The sequence below is a fragment of the Mus caroli genome, chromosome 6 (assembly GCF_900094665.2).
Source record: "Mus caroli chromosome 6, CAROLI_EIJ_v1.1, whole genome shotgun sequence".
NCBI classification, from domain to species: Eukaryota; Metazoa; Chordata; class Mammalia; order Rodentia; family Muridae; genus Mus; species Mus caroli.
In genome coordinates, this window is record NC_034575.1 from 52,615,142 (window position 1) to 52,641,911 (window position 26,770).

The 26,770-nt window shown below is 41.2% G+C and overlaps 1 protein-coding gene across 3 annotated transcripts in view; it reads left to right on the forward strand.

Annotated features, from left to right (window-relative positions):
• The first annotated feature begins 18,819 nt into the window (after positions 1-18,819).
• Ppm1k (protein phosphatase, Mg2+/Mn2+ dependent 1K) overlaps positions 18,820-26,770 on the forward strand; it is a 23,102-nt gene continuing 15,151 nt past the window's right edge. The window contains exons 1-4 of one of the 3 annotated variants that reach the window (XM_021165521.2): positions 18,876-18,953; positions 19,076-19,191; positions 24,499-24,617; positions 25,465-25,982. In XM_021165521.2, coding sequence (XP_021021180.1) covers positions 25,543-25,982 — 440 coding nt within the window. In that variant the 5' untranslated portion in view covers positions 18,876-18,953; positions 19,076-19,191; positions 24,499-24,617; positions 25,465-25,542. Of the gene's footprint in view, positions 19,038-19,075; positions 19,192-24,498; positions 24,618-25,464; positions 25,983-26,770 lie in introns of all 3 variants that reach the window. The other 2 variants (XM_021165522.2, XM_021165519.2) reach the window with 2 other exon arrangements.

A 26,770-nucleotide genomic window follows, 5' to 3' on the forward strand; every position in this document is an offset into this window, starting at 1 on the left:
TCTAAACGCTGACACCATTGCATACACTAGCAAGATTTTGCTGAAAGGACCCAAATATAGCTGTCTCTTGTGAGACGATGCCGGGGCCTAGCGAACACAGGAGTGGATGTTCACAGTCAGCTATTGGATGTATCAGTGGGCCATGTTCTCCTGTTGTCCTCCATCTTCTCTGACTCCTACAATCTTTCTTCCCCCACTCCCATGGGGTTCCCTGAGCTATAAGGGATGGGGACCTGATGGAGACTTCCAATTTAGACTCTCTCTCAGCATAATGCCTGGCTGTGGGTCTCTGCATCTGGTCTCATCTGCTGCTGGAGGAAACCTCTCTGATGACTACTGGACAAAGCATAGATCTATGAGTATAGTAGAATATCATTAGAAATCATTTCATTGATTTTTTTTGTCAGTCATGTTTGGTTCTACCCTAAGCCTCTGGGACACACAGTCTCTGGTTCTTGGCCATCCAGGCAGTACAGAGCGTAGGCTCCCTCTCATGGCATGATCCTCAAGTTAATCCTAATATTGGTTGACCCCCTCCCACAAGTTCTCCACCACCGTTGCTCCAGTATATCTTGCATGTAGGCGAGATTGTAGGTGGAGAGTTTTATAGCTGGATTAGTGCCCAGGTTTCTGTTTCCATAGCCTACAGAGTGTCTTTTAGCATCAAAGAGACTAGACTATAGGCATGAATGCTCCATGAAGACACAGGTAAACCTTTCTACATTCAATTAACTGTGTAGATGTTGTCCTCAGCAATGGGACCCAGATGTCAGTTTTCAGAGAGTGATTTCCAGTCCTAATGTCAGCCTAGGTTCTCAACAGGAAACCCTTGGCCAACAACACAACTAAATGCAACTCAGTCTTACCATTGGAAGCCTTGCCTGACTACAGAAGATGGCCAGTTCAGAAACCATATCCCCCATTACTAGGAGTCTTCACTAGGGGCATCCTCATAGATTCAAGGGAAGTTTCCACTGCACTAGATTTCCACACTCCTCCATTGATCCTCAGTTCCAGCTGTCTCTCTCCACACTCTCTTCCTCTATTCCTACCACCCCTAGCATATCTCTCTTGCTTCCATCCTACCTGCTCTATTCTATTTCCCCGTCCATGCACAACACACATACCCTGCCCTTATTTTTTCCTGATCATTCTGGGTTTGTAGATTGTAGATGGATTACCATTTATTTAACAGCTAATATCCACTTATAAGTGAATACATACCATATTTGCCTTTCTGAGTCTGGGTCGCCTCACTCAAGATAATTCTTTTCTAGTCCTCTCCATCTGCCTGCAAATTTCATGCTGTCATTTTTGACATGAAATAATGAGTAATATACTACTTCTTTTTACTCCATTCTTTTGCTGAGAGACTTCTAGGTTATTTGATTGTTTCCAGTTTCTGGACATTACGAATAAAGCCATATAAACATAATTGAGCAAGTGTCCTCATAGTAGGATGGAACATTCTTTGGTTATATGCCCAATAGTGGTATAGCTGACTCTTGAGGTAGATCAATTCCTGGTTTTCTAAGGAATATATACATATATATATATATATATATATATATATATATATATGTCCCTTTTTAGAGACACGATTTTAAAAGACAATATCCCCCAAGGGGCAACAAAATCTGTGAATGTTCACATCCCTTATATACTATAGCACAGTGCTTACCTATAACTTTATGTATTTTTCATATACTTAAACCACCTCAATTATTTGGGACATCAAATACCTTGTAAATGCTATTTGGGTTTTCTAATATGTTGACTTGGCAATAATGATTTTTAAAAAGAGATCTTTACATCTTCAGTACAAATATATGTTTTCCTTAATATTTTCTATCCACAGATGGAGAAGAAAGAATACAAAAATCCAACTCTGTTTTGTTGAGCAAACACTCTCTTTACTTGGCTTTGTTATTATGCCATGTTTGGGGTCTAATAGTAAAAATATCAAAATGGAGTCACCTAGGCTATTGGAGCAAGTTGATATCAAGTTGTCATCAGAATTGGAAGAGATGAACAACTTTGCCTAAGGAATCAGTTTTAGTTAGCATGATAAAGAGGTTCAGTCTGACTTAGTTTTTACATGACAACTTGAAGTAACCTCAATTATTTGTCTATTGTTCTGTCCCTCTTCTCCATCTCCACATTTCACAAGGAAAGTAACTTTGATCAATTAGCTCTTTGTTCTATCTACAAACAACCTCTTCGGTTTGGTTCACTCAATATTTATTCTATTTTATGAAATGAAGCTTTGCCTGTTTTAAAAAATTGAAGTTCATGCCTATTAAAATCTTTGTAATTATAATGTTGTCCTTAGAGAGATTAAATACCAAAAATGGAACATGTATAACCACTATCCAGGATATAGACAAGGCAGAAGAAAAAACAAAGACTCCAGGTGAATTTTTCAAGCCAGTTTAAAACTCATATAATGAACAATGTACAAACTGTTTTAGCCCACAAGGAAGCTTTAAGAAGTTTGCAATTGCCACATAAATGTGTGAATAGACATTGATAACATGGTGAAATATCAGAAGCAGAAACTGTTCTTAAAGTTTCAGTGTTTCCAAGGCCTTGTCAATATCTAGCACAGTAGTGATTCTACTAATATTTCTTCAGGGTAACTGAGTGAAGAAATTTACCATGTGAGGAAAAACAGAAGGAACACAAAAATACAATATCTGTTAATTCCATTTAAAAAATCAGTCTTTGTATTTAAATAGGAACAGAATCATGGGGTAAGTAAGAAAAAAGTAGAGAAGTCAAGTTTGAAAACAGACTAAGAAGAGTAGTGTTGGGATGAAGAAATGGGCATGCCTGCAGGAATTGAGGAGGTGTATGAGGTCAGACAGTATAAGTGTGTGTGTGTGTGTGTGTGTGTGCCCACACACACACACACGCTTGGTGATATATGTGTGTGCTATAGGCTTGTGTGTGCACATGTGAGTATATCAGAGGAAGACATCAGGGGATGCCACACAAGTCTTTTTCTTCTCTTGAGCACTCTCTGCCTTGTTTTCACAGAAGCTAGGGCTAGATTGGTTAACTAATAAGCTCCAGTAATCTTCTGTCTCTGTCTTCCATCATCCGGCTTTACATGCATGTGATCACACTCAGCATTTTATGTGGGTGCTTAGAATTTTAAATCAAGTCCTCATGTTTACACAGAAAGTATTTTTAACCACTGAGTCACCTCTCTGCCCCGAGAAATTTAGTTTATAAAACACTTTGGAAGAAAGGATCAGGTTCTTGCCTCCACCACCAGAAGGCTTCAGTGGATCTGAGGCTTATCAGCAGCAACGAGTCATTGTGTCACCCAATATATAAAGTAAAGTAATAACCATAATGTGTGTGTGTGTGTATGTGTGTGTTTGTGTGTGTGCATCTTAAGTGAAGTTATGCCACTTGGGCTGACAATACTCCTGTAAATAATCTAACAAAACCTCTGTACCAGACATGAGAAACTTCTGTTGAGCCCTTGGAGTTGTTAGTTTAAGTGACTCCCAGAACAATAAATGTAGTTGCTGTTACCTTTGGTTACCTCACAAAAATTGAAGGTAAGTCCCTATTGCTAAAGATAGCACTTTGGACACAGGAGCAACAAAATTTTATCTTATCTAACCTGAAAGTTAGCCTGTCCTTCCTTCCTTCCTTCCTTCCTTCCTTCCTTCCTTCCTTCCTTCCTTTCTTTCTTTCTTTCTTTCTTTCTTTCTTTCTTTCTTTCTTTCTTTCTTTCTTTCTTTCTTTCTTTCTTTCTTTCTTTCTTTCTTTCTTTCTCTCTCCCCCCCCTCTCTCTCTCTTTCTCTCTCTTTCTTTCTTTTCCTCCTCCTCCTCCTTCTTCTTTGATAGAGATTCTTTGTGTGATAATCCTGGCTGTCCTAGAACTTGCTCTATAGACCAGGCAAGGCTTGAACTCACAGAGATTAGTCTGCCTTTTCCTCTGAAGTGCTGGGATTAAATGTGCCACCATTTCCAACTGAAGGTTAGCTTTTATAGATCTCAGAAAGTATAGTATAAGCTGACAAGGAGGGAAGCAATGAACAACCTTAACTTTCCGTAATGCCAATGAATTGTAATGATGACCACCATAGAAATATATTTCTAACACGCAATAGTGGTACTAAGATCTTGACAGTAACCAAAAGTTCTTGAACTAAACCAAAGCCTATAGGAGGAAAATCATGATCATAATATTAAAATCCAGCCAACCCAGAGCTTGGAAAATCTTCCATAAAAGGGGAGCAAGTATTACAGGAGACAGTAGGGTCAAGGATACAAGAAAACTCACAGAATAAATCAACCTGGGTCCATAAGTGCTCACAGAAACTGAACTAACAATCAGGGATCTTGCATGGGTCTAACCTAGACCTTCTGCATTTATGTTATGGTTGTGTATCTTGGTCTTCTTGTGGGACTCCTAACACTGAGGGTGGGCTATCTCTAACTCTTTTGCCTGCCTTTTTTTGGTCCCTTTTTACTCCTTACTTGGTTGCCTTGACCAACTTTAACATGAGGGGAGGTGCCTAGTGTTCCTGCAACTTGATATGTCACATTTGGTTGATATCCCTGAAAGACCTGCCCTTTTCTGAAAGAAAATGGAGGTGGAGTAGATGGGGAGAAAGGGAAGAGGAAGAGACTGAGAGGGGAGGAAGAAGGGAAACTGTGGTTGGGATGTAATACATGAGAGAGGAATAAATTAAAAAAAATTAAAAATAAAAGAAAAACCTAGCCAACTTCCTGAGGCTGGTGAGGTCATGAGTTAGAAGAGAGCCTACTACCATCACCCCACTAGACTAGCATAGTTCCTGGCTACATTCTAGAACTTGACCTTATTATATCCAAGGATGAGTGTGTCTCTCACCCTTCATCAAAGACGTTTCTCTTTATAGAGAACAGAGACCATGAAAAAGACTGTTGCTTTGAAAAACACCACAACTAACAACTAAGGCAACTTCTAAAAGAAAGTAAGTAACTAGTAGTAAGTAACTAGTAGTAAGTAACTAGTAGTAAGTAATTAGTAGCTTTCTTGTAGTCTTAGAGTGAACATGGCAGCAGGAAGACAGACATGGCTCTGGGACAGTAGCTAACATACTGATCCACAAGTTGGAGAAAGGGGTGGGGGGGAGAGAGAGGGAGGGAGAGAGAGAGAGAGAGAGAGAGAGAGAGAGAGAGAGAGACAGAGAGACAGAGAGAGACAGAGAGACACAGAGAGAGAGAGAGAGAGAGACACACACAGAGAGAGACCGAGAGAGAGAGAGACAGAGAGAGAGAGACAGAGAGAGACAGAGAGAGAGAGCTTGGGCCTGGCATGGTCCCAAAGCTCACCTGTAGTGACACACCTCCTCCAACAAGGCTACTTCTTCTAATCCTCTCCAAAGCAGGTTCACCCAGTAGGGACAAAATATTTAAATAAATAAATAAAAAAAAAGCCTATGAGGGCCATTCTAGTTGAAACCACTACAACATAAGGCAGAGATCGCCAAATTGTGTGGAGCCCAATCTTAGTATCACAACTCCTCAATCTATGGCTCAGAAAACATCACAGCAGAGGGGGTGGAAAGTTAGTAAGAGCCAGACTACTAAGAGGTTTGCTGTGAAATTATATCTCCTAGGAACAACAAGGAAGTAACACCCATAACACCTCTTCTTTGTTTAGGCTTCGCTAAACAAGACCTGAGCAATGATAATATGAATAGACATGCTAAAGGCTAGATTTATCTTTATTCGTGTGTGTGTGTGTGTGTGTGTGTGTGTGTGTGTGTACCCCTTCATGTGCAAGCCTCAGCAAGAGTCCTCAGCCAGAGGACAAAATGTCTTGGGGCCCTGCCCCTAGACAAAGAACAACAAGTAACTTATAACTACTGAGAAAGGGAAATTAGCCTCTCCGAGGGATAATCATCTAATTGGTTATTCAATGCAAAGTGATGATCCTTGAAATCATATACACACAAGCCATATTCATATATTTATGCATATATCCTATGGTGGTTTGAATGATATGGTCCCCTATGCTCAAGTTTGAATAGTTGGTCCCTATTTGGTGAAACTGTTTGGATGGGAGATATGATTTTATTGCAAGAAATGAGCTGGGCAGAGGAAAGCAAGCTTTGAGTTTTCCAAACACTGGTACCATTCTCAGGGATGGATCCCTCTTGGCCTCCTTTTTGCAGATTAAGATGCAAGCCCTCAACTATTTCTGCAACCATGCTTTTGCTCTGAATCTGTAAGTTCAAAGACTCTGAAATTCTGAAACTGTAAGTTATTAATCAAATGCTTTCTTTTATAATTTGTCTCCTGCTTCTTCTCTTTAAGTAGGTGCTGAGGCTTGCCCATCCACAATCTTTAAGGTGTTGGAAGTTTAAGTATGCACAGAGGATTTGGGGGATTATAGGAATTCACTGTAGAGTCTGGGGTATGAGCTTTGGGTCTAAGCAGCACAGAAGAATTGAGAGGAGGCCTGGCTGGATAGCTGCAGAACCTGCTAGGGCCACTGTGGTCTATGGGCAAGCAGGAGAGGAAGGTGCTGCAGTGCATCTTTCAGCTGTTTCTCTAGGCCATGCTGTAATAACAGAAAATGTTGAACAATGAAAACAGTAAATGTAAACCTTTTGCATTTATGAATTTCAAGCAGGAAGAAGTACTTGTTCCTTACACAATGAAGCTACCCAGTGGATCAAGCTTTTCCCAATGTCCTTTAAAATTCAGTTTAGATCAGAAAGCTGACATGCTTTGCAGGGTGTTTGAATGTCAAACTCTAGCCTCATGTTCCAAATTCCAGCCTACCTCTATATCATCCCTATGACATGTGCTGGAAAACTTGGTTGTTGATCTACATATAGATCAGTCGGGATTTTCATAGACAGTTCAGTCATGTAATCATTCTTTTAATGAGACTTCAAGTTTCTGGTGGCCCCAAGATATACTATCATCTCCGCATAAAATCAGAAACCTCATCCCTTTCTGTAGGCAGTTAATGGTGTTACTCTGATCTTGGGTCTGACTATCATTATAGAGCAGACAGAGGATTTCTCCTGTGAAGCCCAGAACTGTACTGATTATTTTAGTTAGGGTTTTAGTGCTCGGCGGAGACACCATGATCACTACAATTCTTATAAAGGAAAACATCTAATTGAGGAATGCTTACAGTTCAGAGGTGTAGTCCTTATCATTATGGTTGGAAACACCACTGGTGGCATGCAGGCAGGCATGGTGCTGGAGAGAACCTGAGAGCTATACATCCAGATTGGCAGGCAGCAGGAAGTAACTGCCACACTAGGCCTAGTGTGAGCATATGGACTTTAAAGCCCACCTCCACAGTGACACACTTCCTCCAACAAGACCACATCTATTCCAATAAGGTCACTCTCTATTGGCCAAGCATTCAAACACATAAGTCTAGTGGGTCTATATCTATTCAAACCACCACAAAGACAATAAAAAAAAAAAGATGAAAAATGGCTCTCATCTCAACACTAATGGGTGTTACAGGGCAATGTTTTTAAAGAGATATTTTCTGGTCTTTTTTGACTAAGGTCATCTGATCCTTCATAATGATTACTGTGACTAGATACATGCTCAATGGGTGCAAATGTTATGGAAGTAAACAATGACTTTCTTATTGGACTTAAGGCCCTCTTCTTAGGAGGAAATGTATGTCTATTACTCTAAACCTGGCCAAAATCCATAATTGTGGATCTCCCAATATCCCAAGGGTGAAAGCTACTATAACTATTTTGCTAAAATGACATAGTATCAAAGTGTTCTCTAAACTCATATCCCCATACTTCATAGATTAGTACAGCTTTTTTTTATTGTTATCTTATTAGAGAATCTTTTTGTGCCGTAGACAGGTTAATGCAGAAACTCATAACTAATTAAAGTGTAGAGAATAGGTGTCTATTAGATGCTCTGCCCAAAATAGGATGCCTATATAACCCACCAACCCAAGGCTCAGGCACTATCTCAAAAGAGAGGATGTAGATATTATAAGATCCAGAGACCAGAAAAAACTAGAGGGAAAACTAGCGTTTTCTAGACATGACAAGACCATTGCACACATGAACTCACAGCAACTATGGCTGCCTGGAAAGTTCTACACAAGATCAAGCAGTCAACATTCTAGAATGGAGGTGGATGGTGAAGGAAGATGAGACCCCACCCTTAACTGAGGAACTATGGACAGTTGAGCTTCTGTAGGAGGGAAACTCCAGACATTTCCTAAGTTTGGAGGCCCTAGGAGATTGAACATGCCCAGGTGGGTCCTAGTCTTCCCTATAGAGTTTGTAATTCCCAACCCTGTTAATCATGAATACATCTCCCATATTTGAGATAAGATCTTACCATGTATCCAAGGCTGATCTCAAGTTTGAGATTTTCTTAATTCAGCCTCCTAGGTGCTAAGTTTATAGATGTGTCTCCTATTGATCCTTTAATCTCTTTCTACTTCTCCTGAGAAACTCACCTAAGACAGTTAGCAACCGTTACTTCTGTTTGTATATACTATGGTAGTCTTTATCCTGGTTCTTTTCTTAAAAGCACAAGCAACCAGTAACCAAATAACAACGTTCATTTTAATCCTCTCAAGTCTTATGACAGGGAAAAAAACCTAAGCAGAAAATACAGATTGATTCCTAGGAAAGTAACGAAGCGAAGAGGTGAGACCTTCCGGGCAGGTTTGGGGATGAAGAGTTTTGAATAGAGGAAGGATCTCTTTGGAGAAGTAGTGGGACCAAAGATTGGTGAGGGCCAGGATCTGCCCATGGAAAGGTTTGGAAAAGTGGGGTAGACATTTCAGAACTGCATGACTTTCCTCGGGAGAGGACGTGAATACAAATCTGCTTCTTCCTTTAGGGGGGTATGTGACTCAGCAGACACATGCACAAGACCCCAGGTTAGATCTGCAGCAGCACACACACACAAGCCCCACTTCCTCTGTGGATTTCTGTCTTCTTGTTTAAGGGGAAGTGGACAATGGAGTCTCTTGGTCCTGGCAGTAATACTAGCCTTTGTAAGTGGCAAAGGAGACTTGGTGAAGTTTTGTAAGGCAATGTTGTGAGATGAAAAATATATCAGTGAGTCCAGGATTAATTGTTGGTGGCAGAGGGAGAAACCACAGAAAGAAATGACAGAAAAAGAGGAATTATATCACTCATTGCCAACTCAGAAAAGGAATAGATTTTCTCTTTTTTTCTTTTTTTGTTTTTTTGCTACTTACACTGAGACACATTTCAGGATAAGTTCCCAATGATGGCAAACTGATAACCATTTTACCTCCTTCCTTCTACTGTCATAGAACTCTGCCTTCCTGCCAGGTTATGGCTTCCTATATCTTACTGTATTGCTTACTCCAAGGTAGGCAGAGTTAGGGAAAAGCTATGCTATTGTCATTTGGATTCAGCAAAGTGTTGTCTAATTTCACCATAGAAGTATGCCTGAGGATCCTAATTTCCTTTACATTAAGGCATCTTCAGGAAATAGGTGAGCTCTTGACACCTTTATGGCATACACCTGTAATTCCAGGAGGTGTACAGAAATAGGGACTTGAGGCAAGATCTGAATTTTAAGAACAGACTAGGGTATTCCAAACACAGAAGAAGGGAGGGAGGGAGGGAGGGAGGGAGGGACGGAGGTAGGGAGGGAGGGAGGGAACTTGCATACTTCTCATAGTAGAACATATACATCATTTGGTGCCATTCACTTATTTAAACTTTTAAAAACTTCTTTTCCTGTCATCCTTTTGAACCCAGAATCCTTAAAAACCTTGTTTTTTTTATGTCTATATTTGACACTAGCAGAGAATGAAACATAGTTGGTTTCTTTCCCAGAGTATGCTAATTAGCTGGGAAAATAACACTTTTCTTTTCTGCTATTGGAAGAGAATGCAACCAATAGAAACACAGTTAAGCACCTACACCCACTCCATGTACAAAATAAAGGAGTACATGCCAGTAACTTCTGCCTTTGGTTGCTTGACAACCAGCCACAAATATGCCTTTCATCATCTCTTACACTGTTACCTTCAGATTCCAAAGGGTCATTTGCACGAGACCCAGAATAGAATAGTGAGTTTACAAAGCTAGTTGTCATTTCCAACAAGTTAAAAACCCATAGGCTTCTAGCACTCCAGATTTCAAAACAACAGTTTTTCCTAATATTATTTGTACTTTTCTATTGTTATGTGTTTACTTAGAAATAATTATTCATTCCTTCACTTCATTGCCTTGACAAAAAAGCATTTTTTGAATATTGTTTATGAAGATTACACAGGAGGGAACTTGGCTCTATTTTAGTTATATTTTAACAGCACTGCTTTGGCATTTATCACTTGGTAACAGATACTGTGATCCCCCTTGATCATGTGTGCTCACTGCCACTCACTCATGAATTTATACAGTTTAGAGTCTAAAGGCAAGCTTGTAAAGTCTTGTTTCCAATGCATGGAGCAAAGATAAGATTCATCTGGGCAACTAGATATGTTTATAAAAAGGACAAATGCTTTGAGTCGAGCCAGTTGTGGACTCAATGGTGAGTCTCCTGTTCGGTGAACATCACTAGATTCAGTTTCATAGAATTACAGTTTAACTGTGTACACAGATAATATTAATTTATATGTATTCAGTTGGATTCAACTTTCTTTTATTAAGATGGCATTAATGTTATTGTGTTTCATAAGATTGTCAGATATTTTTCATTTTTTTTGACTGTACAGATTTTTAAAATTTTTTATTAGATATTTTCTTTATTTATATTTCAAATGTTATCCCCTTTCCTATTTTCCCCTCTGAAAATCCCCTATCCCCTCCCCCTCCCCCTGCTCACTAACTCACCCACTCCTATTCCTGGTCCTGGCATTCCCCTATACTGGGGCATAGAGCCTTCACAGGACCAAGGGCTTCTCCTCCCATTGATGACCGACTAGGTCATCCTCTGCTACATATATAGCTAGAGCCACAAGTACCACCATGTGTTTTCTTTGATTGGTGGTATAGTTCCAAGAAGCTCTGGGGGGTACTGGTTAGTTTATATTGATGGTCCTTCTATGGGGCTTCAGTCCCCTTCAGCTCCTTGGGTATTTCTCTGGCCCCTTCATTGGGGACCTTGTGCTCTGTCCAATGGATGACTGTGAGCATCCACTTCTGTATTTGTCAGGCACTGGCAGAGCCTTGCAGGGGACAGCTATATCAGGATTCTGTCAGCAGGCTCTTATTGGCATCTGCTTAGTGTCTGGGGTTGGTGGTTGTTTATGGGGTGGTTCTCCAAGTGGGACAGTCTCTGAATGGTCATTCCTTCAGGCTCTGCTCTGAACTTTGTCTCTGTAACTCCTTCCATGGGTATTTTGTTCCCCATTCTAAGAAGAAATGAAGTATCCACACTTTGGTCTTCCTTCTTCTTGAGTTTCATGTGTTTTGCAAATTGTATCTTGGGTATTCTAAGTTTCTGGGTTAATATCCACTTATCAGTGAGTGCATATCATGTGTGTTCTTTTTTGATTGGGTTATCTCACTAAGGATGATATCCTCTAGATACATCCATTTCAGATATCTTTCTAAGGTGAACAAGAAAGCTATAAAGCAAGTAATAAGGGTCTGAGAAAGTTAAAGTAGGTGTGTAAAAGGTGAAAGTCCAGTACCCTGATGTGAAACCACTGCTTAAATCAATAGAGTTCTTGTTCTACTCTTCATAATATCTATAAGGCCCGGACTAAAGAACAAAAATATTTGATCAAAACTTAAATGCTTTGTTTTTGCTTAAGTTTTATCTAAATATTACACAGTAGTTAAAAGTAAAAGTTTTACCAAATTGTGTCCTCCATATCCATACTTAGAGGCTATGTTAATATACTCAGAGGGATTACAAGAGAAAATATTTCCCTCTCACTGTCCAAGGTAAAGTGGGTCCCAGGGCCCATAAGGCATCTCTAAAAACATGGTTTCTGTGAGGACTCATCTTTTCTCTTGTTTAGGGAATCCATGGAGACACCACCTGGTAAGTTCTGACCAGTATCCAGTCTACAAAGAGGAGCGTCAACACAGAGGAAAACTTCCATGATTTCAAGTGAAGCAGCTTTGGTTTAAGATCTTTGAATTAACCTCACACACAGGACCCTGGTAAAGGGAAGGTGAGAAGAGACAGAGGTTCCTCTCAATGACCCCTGAGAACAAAATCTGAAAAGTCATGATAGCAAAAAAAAGAAAAAAGAAAAAAAGTGAAATTAAATAAAAGTGATTAATTTCAGCTACCACTATGGCCTTAAGTACCTCAGAGGAAAGTATAACTAAAGAATAAAGTGACTGCTGCTTCTCTTTAATGGTTCACACTGTCTGGACATTAGACTTAATACTGTAGGAGATCTTACTTAGCCGTCTCTCATTAATGATTTTCTTCTTGGTAAGAATAGCTCTGACTGTGTAATAGTAAGACATCATGACCTTAGATCAATTGAACATCTCAGAGCTTAGCTGCCACCAAGATCAATAGACCCACTATTGTTTCAATGTAAAAATCAAATGATAGTTACATTTTGTTTTCCTCCCTGTCTAGAAAGGATCCGGGAGTGCCTCATACTGAGTCTCTCCACTTCAACAGCTGTCAATGTCCCTGAAAGTGGACCCTGGTGTTGATTTTTTTTCAAATAAAATCTCAATTATTTGATTTTATCAATGAAGACTTAGTAGCCAGATGCTGGTGTGGAAACCTGCTAGCTCAGAGAGGCAGAGAAAGCACATAGCTGACCTTCCTCCATAGCCAACATCCCAAAAGGAAGCTCTTCTTCCCCACATTGTGTGAAAAACAAAAACAAAAACAAAAGACAAAACGAAAAAAAAACCCTTCAAACTATATGTTCCTGCCTTCTACTTCCTGTGCATCTCCCTATCTGTCCTCCCGACTTCCTCTTTCTCTCTATGGTTTTCTCCTGTGTTCACTCCTTGTCAACTGGTTGCTAGCTTTGACTCTTGACCTATGGTTGACTTTATTTAATCCTATTTACAATAAAGAGAAATCTCTTGGATTAAAGGTGTGTGTTAGGGCTGAGCTACAACACAACTAGAAACAGGTTTTTCCAGTAAGTAACACAAACTCAGGGTTCACAGTGTGATCAAATATCCTGCAACACCCTGGACCCATTGCTATCCAGGCCAACCTCAAAAGGATTGCTCCCATGTGAGACTTTTCTGGGAATGGTCATTCTACTCTGGGGTATACTGCAGTGTCCTCTAGCATTCTTCTCTCCACTCTTTCAGCTTCTTTGCTTGTACAAATGATCCTGAAGATGGAGCTTTGGACATACTGCCTGCCAGAATTTTACCACAGCACTCTAGATTGGCCCTAGGAGCCTGCCTTAAAAACATCTTCTCTTTCATGGACCAGCTCCCTGCACCACCCCCTCATCTCCTGTGAACAAAGGAAGCAGCTAGAGTGTTCATTTCCCTTCTGGCAGAAGCAGGTCAATCTCTGAGAGGCAGGCATGAAGCAGTTAAAAGGACATAGGTTAATAAGGAAAATGAAAGTAGGCTTTATGAAATGGCTGTTTCTTATTCCCAGAAGACATTATCAGGACAAGTGATAGAAAGGTGTGGTGGTAGCGGTGGCGGTGGTATGTCAGGTTGAGAAACCAGACCAACTCCATCTTCGGTTCAGGCTTTATCTTTAGAGAACCTGACCTAAGGTTGAACTCAAGTTAACCACCAGGCCTGCAGCTAACATTGCTCTCCAGGTCACTCCCTAGCAACCATTAACCAGGAGGAAAGCAAAGTTTCAGTTGTACCTAAAGGTATTTACTTACGAAAGTTTAAGGTTTGGCTTCCAGCACCAGCCAATCATTTTAAAGGGCAACAAATAGCCCTCCAGTTAGATGTGTGTCAAGCTGGATGCCCCCTTGCTTGTTTGCTTGCTTCTATAAATGCTTTGTTGAAACTGGGCTCAGGACGTTCCCCTCCAGTCCTGCTGTGTCAGTGACACTAGTGTAGCCCAAGCTTGAGTTTAAATAATGAGCCTTGTGTGATTGCATCTGAATCAGCTCCTTGGTGGTCTTTGGGGATGGAGAAATGAGCATAATAAGGTTTCTATCTGAACAGGACCAATAGTGGAAAGAGGAGGATCCAGGTTCCATATAAAATCTGTATCATACCAAACCAGTAGCAGTTTATTGGACTTGAAGCATTAGTCTTCTCACATCCTGCATATATGAAGTTATTCCTTTTCTTTGAGGCTTGGTCTTGTGCTTTTCGAAGTTGCTTGCATCTTTGTTTGTGTTAGGGATGATCTCCTAGACAACTGCCATCACTCCTATTACAACTGTGTTTTAGATCCATAAAGATATAATTTAAATGTAAATGCAATCTTAGCCCAACAGCTGGATGCATGCTTGTTTGCTTGTACTTTAATGTTTAAATTGGCTTGGCTATTCTGGAATTGAGAAGCACTTCATTACATAAAATAAGTTAACTGATCTCTAGATGATGTTTTACAAAATATTTGGGCACTCCAGCCTGGCAAAATTGACATAAATAACCATGATTCTAACTGTTGCAAGTGCTTACTCCCACTGTGCACTGAGCAAAGGTTCTCCCTTAATTGATATTTACCTTACAGGCCTATGAGGCCTCATTACTGTCAACCTCATTTTGACAGACAAAGCACAGACAGGTTAAGCAACTTGCCTGAGATCATACTGTTCGTAGATAGTGTCATAACTTTCAGACCGACTTTTTTTTTTTGGTTTTTTGAGACAGGGTTTCTCTGTGTAGCCCTGGCTGTCCTGGAACTCACTCTGTAGACCAGGCTGGCCTCGAACTCAGAAATCCGCCTGCCTCTGCCTCCCGAGTGCTGGGACTAAAGGCGTGCACCACCATTACCCGGCTCAGACCGACTTTTAAGTATTGTACCTTTTCAAAAAGATGAAAACTGAACTCATTAGCACTTTGTGTTTTAACTATTCTTGTAAACATCCTTGCCCCAATAGTAATATGCATTTATTATTATTATTAATTATTGTTATGTTGTATCAACTTTTACACTTCACACATTAGCTCTTGGTACAGTCAGTGTTATCCTGATTTTCCAGATGAGGAGATTTTTGACAGAGTAAGAAGTAAATGATTTGTTGTAGGCCTTGTGAAACTGAGGATTTGAGTCCCGGCCTAGTATCCAAAGCTCATTTCTTCTACCTTTCTGTACATGGTTATTGATGCCAAATACTGTAAAGATGTTCCTGCTAATATTTAGTCTTATAGATCTTACATTAGTTTAGCCAGAGTTGGTTTTCTGTTATGCTTTGTCCCTTACATAAAATACATCATATAGAGCATAAGTTTCTGACCAGTCTATGCCTCTGGAAAAAATATAGAATGTAAAGAATGGAGGAGACTGCCAAGGACCAGCCTTGGCTTGAAGAGGGGTTCTGAGAGAAGGGATGTCTGGGAATCGTGAAAACAAATGACTCCAGGTCGAAGCATGGTCCAAGCGGCTTGAGACAGCTTTCCAGATTGCTCTCTCTCTCTGTTCTTCTTTCTCTGGAAATTTCCATCATGGCTAGCTCTGATTATCATGGAGTCATTAACATTAACAAGGAAGACATTCCTTGAAGGAGGAATGTAAAATATGTATGTTATTATACAGAGACAGCAGCCGTTGACTCTCACTTAGGCCCACATCCTGTCGACCCCATCCCGGGAGCCAAGTTATTATAACCCCACCAAAGCTATGATGGTCTCAGCATGAGAAAAGAAAGAGGGAAAGAGATGAGGGTGGAACTGCACATTGCAGCAGTTCTCAGCCTTTGGGCTGTGACCCCTTTGGGAGTCGGATGAGTCTTTCACAGGGGCCACCTAAGATCATCGTAAAACACAGATATTTACATTATGACTCATAACAGTAGCACAATTAGAGTTATAAAGTAGCAACAAAAATAATTGTATTGTTGGGGGGTCAACACAACACAAAGAACTGTATTTTAGGGTCACACAGTATTAGGAAGGCCGAAAACCACTGGAATATTCGGCTCTGCTGTGTTTAGCCAGGAGAGAGAGCCCTACTTTTCCTGAAGCTCTGAAATGGGGAAAATAAGTAATTTGGTTCAGTTAGAGTAGAATATAACCATGCCTGTGAGATGAGTTAAATCAGATTTGCCTTCGGGCAAACTCTTTCCTTAGAAAAGGAGATTAAAATCAGAAACGGATGGCTTTGCAATTCTGCTTGTAACATGGAATTAGGTAAAGTTACCTTTAGCCTGTTTGAAGTGACTGATACACAAAGCCTTTTGCCAGAAGGCTGTTTCCCAATGGAGCCCAGGAGCAGGCAGAGTATACTGTGAGGTTACTGTAGATAAGGGTCATAGTGACCTAGTGTTCACTTCCTCCTCCTAAATTCTCCAATAAGATTTGTATGTTAGGAGAGTAAAGTCTCTGTCTACAAGTTACCATGACTGAATGTGCACTGGTCCACAAGAACTCTCTCCCTCTCCTTTTCTTGTTGAAAAATACCAAAGCAATCTGCGAGAGAAAGAGATCTGCTGAGATCACAGACTGACAAAGGCCACATTTATACCTCTTCACATAGCACAAAATCATCATCAGTCCTAAAAACAGAACAGGCAACAAATCTCACCAGAAAGTCTATAAAAGAAACGGCATGGTTGTGTAAATGCTTCAGAATTAGATGGTGCTGTTTCTGCAGAGCGTGTAGGAAAGACATCAAAGATGCTCTAGAGAGAAAGGCTCTGGGTAGCACTGCATAGTAAATATGAGTTCATTGTCTTCACACTTACCGCTCATGACAAAGAAGCTGAGAGCTTGGCTATGAAGAGAGACATAGCCTGCTTATGTCCCAGTTCAACCTCTTGCAAACTAAGTGCCTTAGCCCACTTTTTCAGTCTCTTTATCCAGTTTCCTTACCTACAAATACAAATGATAGTAATTAATTTTCCTTGATTTTTAAAAGATTCATTATTTTTAATTATGTCTATGGGTGTGGTCAGTGTGTAGGTATGTGCCTAAGAGGGCTGATGTCCTTGGAGGCCAGAGGCATTGAACCCCAGAGTTATAGGATATAAGCTGACCTACACGCGAACTGGGAACCAAACTACAGTGTTCTGGAAGAGTAGTATGTGTTCTTATAGCAACGTGAAAAAAATATTACACATACGTTGTTGAACCAGAGAAACCAACCAAACAAAAAGAATGTGTAGGTTATGGTTTAATACATATCAAGTGTAAAGACAAAATTAATCTACTGTGTTAAAAGTCAGCGTGGAGGCTGCCCCTGGACAGAAGCAGTAATGGGATGCCCCTCAGGATGAAGGGTCCCTTGAGGACTAAAAACATTGTTTCTTGATCAGGTGCTAGATATAAAGTCAGGCTGTATGTTGTGAAGATCTCTTGAGCCACACTCAATATGCACACTTTTCTGTCTATATGCTAGATCCGGTAACAATTTCAAGAGCTTTATGAAAATTGATTCTCTATCCAACATAAGCCATTATTAAACTTAGTGAGTCACCAACACAAATATCACTGTAGAAACATATTATTATTAAATGCACTGGGTCTCCAGATGCTCTTGGACCAGGAGGTGCAACTAGGCAACACAACTTAATTATTAATTTTAAGAATATTTTTAATTAAAACGTATTCCATACATACATTTTGAGCAATTCTTTCCCCTTCCACAATTCTTTTCAGATCCTCCCTACTTTCGTACTCACTCAACTTTATATATGTTCTCTCTCTGTCTCAAAAAAAAAAAAACCAAACAAACCCCAAAATCAAAACAAAAACAACCTAATTAAGACTTAAAAAGTGGGGGGCTGGTGAGATAGCTCAGCGGTTAAGAGCGCTGACTGCTCTTCCAAAGGTCCTGAGTTCAAATCCCAGCAACCACATGGTGGCTCACAACCATCCCTAATGAAATCTGATGCCATTTTCTGGAGTGTCTGAAGACGGCTATAGTGTACAGTGTATAAATAAATAAATATTTAAAAAAAGACTTAAAAAGTATCAAAATAAAACCAAAACACGCACACACAAAAAAATCATGGAGTCAATTTTGTGTTGACCAGTATTCCTGTGCATGAAACCTGCCCGGGATGTGCTGATACAGCCTGAAAGGCATCTGCTGTTGCCTTCTGCTCAGATCCATTCTGCCTTGACTAGATTCAGCGCGGTAAAATCCGCTGCCCAGTGTTCTCCAGCCACACCTGAGCAGTTCCCTCTTTAGACGTGATTTGTCTTTTACTGTTTATTTGTTGGCTTGCTTCCTCTTCTTCCTTATTAGACCGAAGGTTCTAAAGGCAGTTATCTGATTATTTGAATCAGTTTGGACCCCCAGATCCTAGGCAATGCTTCCTTCAAAAGATGGAAATCTTTATGGCATGCAGGATAGTCGCAAGCCATCTCAAGATGCCTGTTAGTGCAGTCCGAAGAACACTGGTTTGTAATTTGTCAAAGAACACTGGATGACGTACAAGTGCTACACTCAAGCAAAGCGTGGCTGTCTGCGTCTCGATTTCTTAGGTCTCAGTTAAGATAACTCCGGCAGAAGCGAAACTCCCTCCTCCCGTGGCTGGCGAAAAGCAAGGTCCCTGGTGCCTGATTCGAGGCTGCCAGGCACATCAGGAGGGCGGGGCGCCAACGTCGAACAGTTACTGGCCCACTTTGACGTCGCTCTACGGCGCTTAATTGGCAATCTGAGAGGTCAAATTGTGCAGGAGGCTCGTTCCTATCTAGATCTGTAATTGGCTCAGATTGAGGGCGGGCAAGGAGTCTTTCAGAGCACCAACTGGCTAGTGTTGCTGTCAATCATCGGAAATACACTCCCCTCCGGGTCTCCATTTGGCCAGCTTCGGTTGATTTTTTTTTTTTTTTTTTCCCGAGAATTTCCAGGAGTGGAAGAGACTGTGGCTTCCCTAATTGCTTGTTCTGGAGATCAGAATCAACAGAGAAGTCAGTCTAGTTTATCATCCAAGAAATCCTTCCCTTCCTTCCATTAGTCAATTAAGAAATTTACAGACACCTAGCCATCACAAGGTAAGAGCCTAAGGAGTTCAATTCGCTTATTCTCCTAGGTTGCTGACAAGACATTGGCGGTCTCCGGAGGTCTCCGGGAAGGCGAAAGAGAAATATGAAATGAGTTCCTGCAGCTTACTCTGTCTGAAACCGAGTCCCACGCGCATCTCTCAGGGTTCGATGTGCTCCCTTTTTCTGGAAGTGGAAAGCAGCTGCTCTCGCCTAGGCCCACGGTGGCTGCGCCCGAGCATCCGGCTCCCCCAACGCAGCCGTGGTCGGCCTTGAACTTGACCTCGGGCTGATAGTGAGCCCCAGGGAAGCAGGGATAGTAAGATGGGCGGGGTCCCAGGGAGAGAATGAGAAAGCTAGCGAAGATAACAGAACCCTGATTCACTGCAGCGAGACCCTTTGGTGCGCTCCAGCCCGCGAGAGCAGGCATAGCCGCCTGAGAACTTGGGATGCCAGATCTCATGAGCTCAGGAGACTGTTGTCCTGCCGCGTCCAGCTTCCTTCAAGGCCAGCAAACCAGCCCACGACTCTATCTAGCCCAGGCTTGCAAAGGGACTAGTGTAGAGAAGGATTGCGGAGCCCTGGTCGTTTGGATCAGAGAGCTTGTGTTTTGCTTTGCTAGGAGAGCACTGTATCTTAGGGGCATGTGGCTCGTGGTGCAGGTTTTCGCAGACGCTTTCTGTAGATGAAAGAATTTACCCGGAGGAGACAAAGATTGAGGCTCTGGGTAGAAATAGCTAGGAAATTTCGATTCTCAAAAGCTCCACCGGTTTTCGTTGTAGGAGCTGCAGGAATAGAAACTGCGAAGCCCCCAACCCCCAATGTGCGTGTCAACCCGGTAGAGGTAGAGCAGATGTAGCCTCTGCTGGACCTGTACCCTGGTGAGGAAACCTGGGGACCTCTTGAGATCGAGATCTGCAGGGCTTTGAGGAAGGGGCTGTGTTGCCCTTCTTGTGTGTGTTGGAACTTGTGGAAATTGGAAACCAGCTCACCACTGTATGACAAATGTCATAAAATAGGAAGCTTTGGATAATGGGCTCTTGTTTATAATTGTTTTTCTTGCAATCCGAGTCTCTTTTTCCTTGTCTACATCAACCCACCCCCTTCACAGAGTTGAGTAACACTTACTTTTCAATACTGTATTCTCACTTCGCCTATGAAAACAGACTCTCACATACAACCGAAGGGAGTTATTGACCGTTTTGTTGTTTTCTTTTCTCCAGTAAACTAATATTTCCTTTCCTTCTAAAAGGAGATAAAGGCATCAAGAGTGCCGATTTCCTAAAATATATTTCTGAGGTTTTCAGATGATTTTAGTTGTTTATTGGGGTGCACTGGAGTTTTGTTGGTGATAGTGGTAAAGAAATTTGGAGTTAAGAGTGTTAAAAATCAGGCCGATGATATTGCTTGACCACTAAAGGTGCGTGCCTGCTGCAAAGCCTGCCACTTGGCCTCTGCCTGCTTGCACTGGCCTGCACTTCCCCCGGGCTCACATACATGTATGTATGCATACATACATACATATATATCAAAAATTATCTTTTGTTTCCATTATGGAAAAATACCAAAGTGCCACTATCTAGTTACCTCAGCAGCTTCCTGGAGGGAGGAAACTCTAAGCCCTCTGCTGATTGCCAGAACTCTCAGTCAGTTAATCCTGCCGAGTTCTTGTGTAAACTGATAATAGTAAACTTCCCCTTTGAACAGTTTTTGCCATTCAAATTCCAGTGCCAAAACCTGCTATCGAGATAGGACTCCTTTTTCCAAAAATGAAATTGAAAAAGCTCAGGGGTTAAACTGCTGAGCAAGTAAAACATCTGAGAAATATGAAAAGGAAAGATGGTGCAGTAGTCTTGCATCTGTGTGTGTGGCTCCTTGTGTTATGAAATCAAATGGTGACTGGCAAACTTCACAAGGCAGATGAGTTGAGACTGGGTGTTAAGTAGTCCAGACTGGCCATTAACTCCTGATCCTCCTGCCTCCATATCCTAAGTGTTGGGAATCAAAGCTCCTTTCTGGATGTCTTTGGCCTGAATTTGTTGTTCTGAAAAGTGGGTTTCACAGTACTGTCTTGGAGACGATCTCACAGCTTCTTAAACTTTTGGGGCTGAAATTTCTGCTAAATGGAATTACTTATATGGCAATAACATTGTTCTAACATTGCAATTCTATTTATTTCTTCACTTCTTAACTTGTCAGTTTTAAAGTATCAGGTTGAGGAGGAAGATGGAGACAAAGACAGTCACACAAATCAGGTGGAAATGGTGGAAAAGGCATATTTTCAGAAATTTGTAATAGAGAACATAAGCTAGAATGCATATTTTAAAAAGATTTATTTATTTTATGTATGTGAGTACAAGGTCCCTCTCTTCAGACTCACCAGAAAAGTGCATCACAGATGGTTGTGAGCCACCTTGTGGTTGCTAGGATTTGAACTCAGGACTGCTGTCAGTGCTCTTAATCGCTGAGCCATCTTTCCAGCCCCTAGAATGCGTTTTTTAATTTTGGACATACACAAACATATTTTTAAAGACTGATGTGGGGTTGGCGAGATGGCTCAGCGGGTAAGAGCACTGACTGCTCTTCTGAAGGTCCTGAATTCAAATCTCAGCAACCACATAGTGGCCCACAACCACCTATAATGAGAACTGATGCCCTCTTCTGCTGTGTCTGAAGACAGCAACAATGTACTTATTTATAATAATAAATAACTTTAAAAAAAGACTGATGTGGTTAAGTTGTGATACATTTTGTTTTGGTTGAGAAATAAGAAAGAATTAGAAATAGTTCGGGCAAGATTACCATTTTTCCTTTTATATACAATTACCAATATATTTTAGATTGGTTATGTTTTATATCTAGGATTCCAAGCAAATTATTTTTCTTTATTTTCTTCCTTGGCATAGTTTAATTTTATGTATTGTTTGTGTATATGCTTTGTACATGTTCCATTAGTTTCCTGGGATATTTTGTGTAGTATCAGGAATGACGGATGCTTCACTTTGAAAGCTTACATACAATTGTTTAAATGGTTTACTAATATCAGTTAGCTTAGATTTCTAATCCACAGAGTGGCATTTCTGATTATAAACACCTTGTTAAGTAGCTGCTTCTTAGTGGAGAAGCTGATAAGCTTATCCTGGCTCAGGTTTACTGAGCTGATAAACATAGAGACTGCTTAGGCCCTGTCAGGTTGTCCTCCACTCTCTTTTAAGTGTGGTCTTTCACACTTCCACTCCTCCCCTTTCATCTGCTGTTCACTTCATGGCTATTTTTGCTGGCATTCCAAGACCTCTCAGGCTGATGATGTTGTGTTTTGTTTTTCCCCAACTTGAAGCAGGAGAAGTCTTTCTCAGTGTACAGAGCTTTGTTTGGTTTGGAGTGACAATGCTTCTCTGTCTCTGTCTCTGTCTCTGTGTCTGTGTCTGTGTCTGTCTCTGTGTGTCTGTCTGTCTCTCTCTCTCTCTCTCTCTCTCTCTCTTGCTGTTTTGGTCTTTGTTTGGTGGGGACTGGTTAGATTTTTGAATTGAGGGTTTTCAACCACTAACTACAACCCTGGGTTGTGAGCAGGTTTAATTGAAAGTCCTCATGTAGCTTGGGAACACAAGTTGCCTTTGAATAGTTTCCTTGGGGCTCTGAAAGGGATCAGTGTGGTATAGTTGTGGTGTGGCTGCAAAGGAGAGGGAACCACATAAATCTCCTTGCGTAGGTGGTACTGACCTAGTTCTGCAGCACTGAGGAGCCAGCTGTATAGCTCCTCACACTGAACCTCTGCCAACAAAATGCTCTCTAGCAGTTGTTTCTTGATAACTGCCCTGCTGCTGACTTTCAAAAGTAACAGTGTGGATAATATAAAGGAAGGTCAAGCTGATGATGTTAGCCTGTATTGTTTAAGTCATTTCTGGGACACCCCTGACCAATAACTAGAAAAGACATTCTAGCATTGGGCTTTTCATTTGGCTTCCTATAGCTTCTGGAGGGAGTATTATCTTCTGCGAAGGGTTTCTGTCCTTCTCTCTCTCCCTCCTCTCCCTCTTCCTCTCCCTGAGCCACACAGAGGACATTATATTTGTATATATATATGTAGTAGGAAGTCTTTATAACTTTTTCAAACATCCTTAGTGTTAGTTATCACTCTCCTTACCTACCTCCATTCTCATCAAAATTTCTAAGGGAATTCCTTGCTACTGTATTCTTTGTTTAACTGTTTTACCCTGCTAAACAGGATAAGGGCCCTTCCCACCCCTAGCTAAGCTAAATTTCCAAAATTTCACCTGAAAGTTATTGTTCGAAATTTGTAATGCATTCCTGCATATATGGACTCCAGTTGCTGCTCTCTTTCTCTCTGCTTCTCTGTCTCTCTGTCTATTTCTCTGTCTCTCTGTCTATTTCTCTGTCTCTGTCTCTGTCTCTCTCTCTCTCTCTCTCTCTGCATTTTGGAGAGGTTGATTGATACAGTCATATCTCCAGCCCCGAAGAGATAGGGTTTTTTTAAATTCATTTTTATTATGAAATAATTTTGATTATTTGTTTGTTTTTTAAACAGTGTTTTCTAGACTAATCTGAACTGGATGAAATGATTCTTCTTTCTTCATTGTCCTCAGTAGCTAGGTCTACAGGCACAATTCTGACTTCTATAGTTGAGAGTAATATAATACCTATATTTCTTCTTTCAGCATTGTCAAATCTTAGCCTCAGGAGTTAACTTTTCATTTGTAAAGTAACAGAACAGACTGCGGTGGAGAAGAGTCTCTGCTCAGCACTTGGTGTGTATGGTAAAGTGTCAGAAATACAGCCCTAACTACAGGGATATTAGAACTCCCTGATAATTTCTCTTAATGCCAAGAAAGGTTTAGGATTGGTTTTAGGTAGAAATGCAGACTAAATAATGGTTTCAAGAAATACAGTCTTAATCTAAGTGTTACATACAACATGGACTTTACAGCACTCAGGAGGCAGAGGAACGTGGGTCTCTATGAGCTCAATCCCGCCTAGTCTACAGAGGGAATTCCAGACCAGCCACGGACAGAAAGTGAGACCCTCTTTAGAAGAAGGAAAGGAGGAAGAGTCATGCCTGTCTTGGATGTTGAAGAGCTGCTGGCTTTAGAGGAAAGGAGGGTTAGACTATCATTGTAAATGCATGGGTCCCTTGCTTACAACCTAGCCTGCTTGCCATCAGCAGTGCCCAGCTCCTCATTTACGTCTTCATGAGCACCTACCACAAAGCACCATTGGAACTGGCTTATTTTGCTAGGCGATGTTAACATGGAACCAACTGATATTGGCTGTGCTAACATAAAAAACAAAGTTTAGTAGCTAACAGATCGTAAAAGTCAGATCTGACGTTTATATCACACTCCCTCTCCAAGGCACAGGGACCAAGTCTGAGGAGGACGTGGAAAGACTGTATGAGGCAGAAGTCACTGGTGAGGATGAGGGACCAGAGTGAAATAGGGACTTCTGTATTTGACAGGCCTGCTGAACTGAGAAGCACAGAGCAGCCGTGGATGCCCGCACCAAAGCCAATCAGCATTCTAATGGAGAGTGGGAAGGGTGCATGAGTTCCCACCCCTAACTGGGGAGTCATGGACAGTAAGTGGCCTCTAGGGGAGGGAGAGTCAGTTTAAGTGTGTGGCTCCTGGTAGGTCACCTATGCCCCGGTCAATGACCCCACACCCAGGAGTACTTGGGCAGCTCGAACTGGAGTTAATGAGTTACTTTTCTTTTAAAAGGAGAGGTTAGGAAGTAGGGATGTCTCTTGGGGAAGTTGGTAGGAAAAGTTAGGGTGAATCTGACAAAAGTACACTGTATGCAATTCTTAATAAATAAAAATATTTAAGGCAAAAAGGAAACTGATTCAAAATTGTGTATTCATTAAAGCTTAGCTGCTCTTAGATACAGAATTATTACAAATATTCTATTAGCCAGCTTTTTTCCTATTCCCATCCTTAGGAGAGGTCGTTACTGTTAACATTTACATTATCTTTTCTTCAGAACAACCGAGTGTGTGAAGAGTGAAGAAAGGATATTTACTTACAAAGTGTGGCCTAATCACCAGCACTTGTGTGATCACAGCTGATTAGGGGTGTAGTGTACACTGTGACCTTACTTCATACTAGCTGAATCAAAATGTTCATTTTAACCAAGTCCCAAAGCCATAGCAGGTTAAATCGGAGAAGAATGTGTTATTTGTATGTGTGTATTGTCAAATATTTATAGAATTCAAACACTGCAAGGGGGTAGGTAAAGTTTTGATTCAGTGTTTTTAAGCATAGGATGTAGGGTACCTAACACACACACGTGCGCAAGCACACACACACACACACACGCACACATGCACTCTCAGACTTCTATGGCTTTTGTCTCTGGTGGCTGGTGATGTATTTATTGGCAGTATTCTGAATTACTGAATGTGACTCTGTCTTTCCCCCACTTCTAGGTACATCGTTTTTCTCCACGGAATACTATTATTGCTCTATTTGTCTTTTCCTGTGGCTGGGGCCTTTGGCGTTGCATTATGTTATCAGCGGCCTTCATTACTTTGGTGAGAAGTGGTGGGAATCAGCTGAAGAAGAGAGTGTTGTTAAGCTCCATTCTTCTGCAGGACCACAGGCAGGCGACTCCTGCCTGCTACTTCTCCACTTCAGAGGCCAGGTGTTCTCGGTTTGATCCAGATGGAAGTGGGCAGCCAGCCACTTGGGACAATTTTGGGATCTGGGATAACCGCATTGATGAGCCAATTCTGCTGCCACCTAGCATCAAGTATGGCAAACCAATTCCCAAAATTAGCCTGGAGAATGTGGGCTGTGCCTCTCTCATTGGCAAACGGAAAGAAAACGAAGATCGATTTGGATTTGCACAGCTGACAGAAGAGGTGCTATACTTCGCAGTCTATGATGGACATGGGGGCCCTGCAGCTGCTGACTTCTGTCACACACACATGGAGAAATGTGTTATGTATGTATACTCCCCTTGACTTTGAAGTTCCTCTAGCTTTTCTGTTGAATTTTTCTCCCTTTGGCTAAAACATCCAGTGTGGACCAAATTACTTGAGTGACCACATGCCACTTCATCAGTGAATGGTAGTCAACATAGTATTTAGAACTGATGACTATCTCCATTTCAGAAATGAGTTTCAGAATCTACAGTCCTAGATTTATATGCACTTCAAGTAAATTATAAAGTACAAAGATAATTTGTGGGAAAATTTACTTTAATGTGTGTGTGTGTATGTGTGTGTGTATGTGTGTATAGACCAGGGGTCAAATTGGTGTCTTCCTATACCATTCTCTTACCATTCTCCACCTTGCCTTTTGAAATAGAGTCTCTTACTCTACCTGGAGCTTGGTGTTTTGGCTAGACCATGAGCCCACTCCTGGGGTTCTATGTAAAGACAATGTTGTTTTTGTCTTTATATGGGAGCTAGGGGTCTGAATACAGCAAACACTTTACCCATAGAGCTATCCCTCTGGTTCTGAAGAAGAGTTTAAGCAGCACAAGTAGGTTTATTTCTTGCCTTAGTTACATTTTGGTGAAGGAACATGGTGACCAAGGCAACTTATAAAAGAAAGTTTATGGGAGGCTTGCTTACAGTTCCAAAGGTGAGTCTGTGACCATAGTGGGGAACATAGTAACAGGCAGGAGAGCATGGTGTTGGAGCAATACATTATGTCATTATATCCTTACCACAAACAGCAAGCAGAGAGGGAGAGGGGGAGAGGGAAGGGAAGGGAGAGGACGGGGGA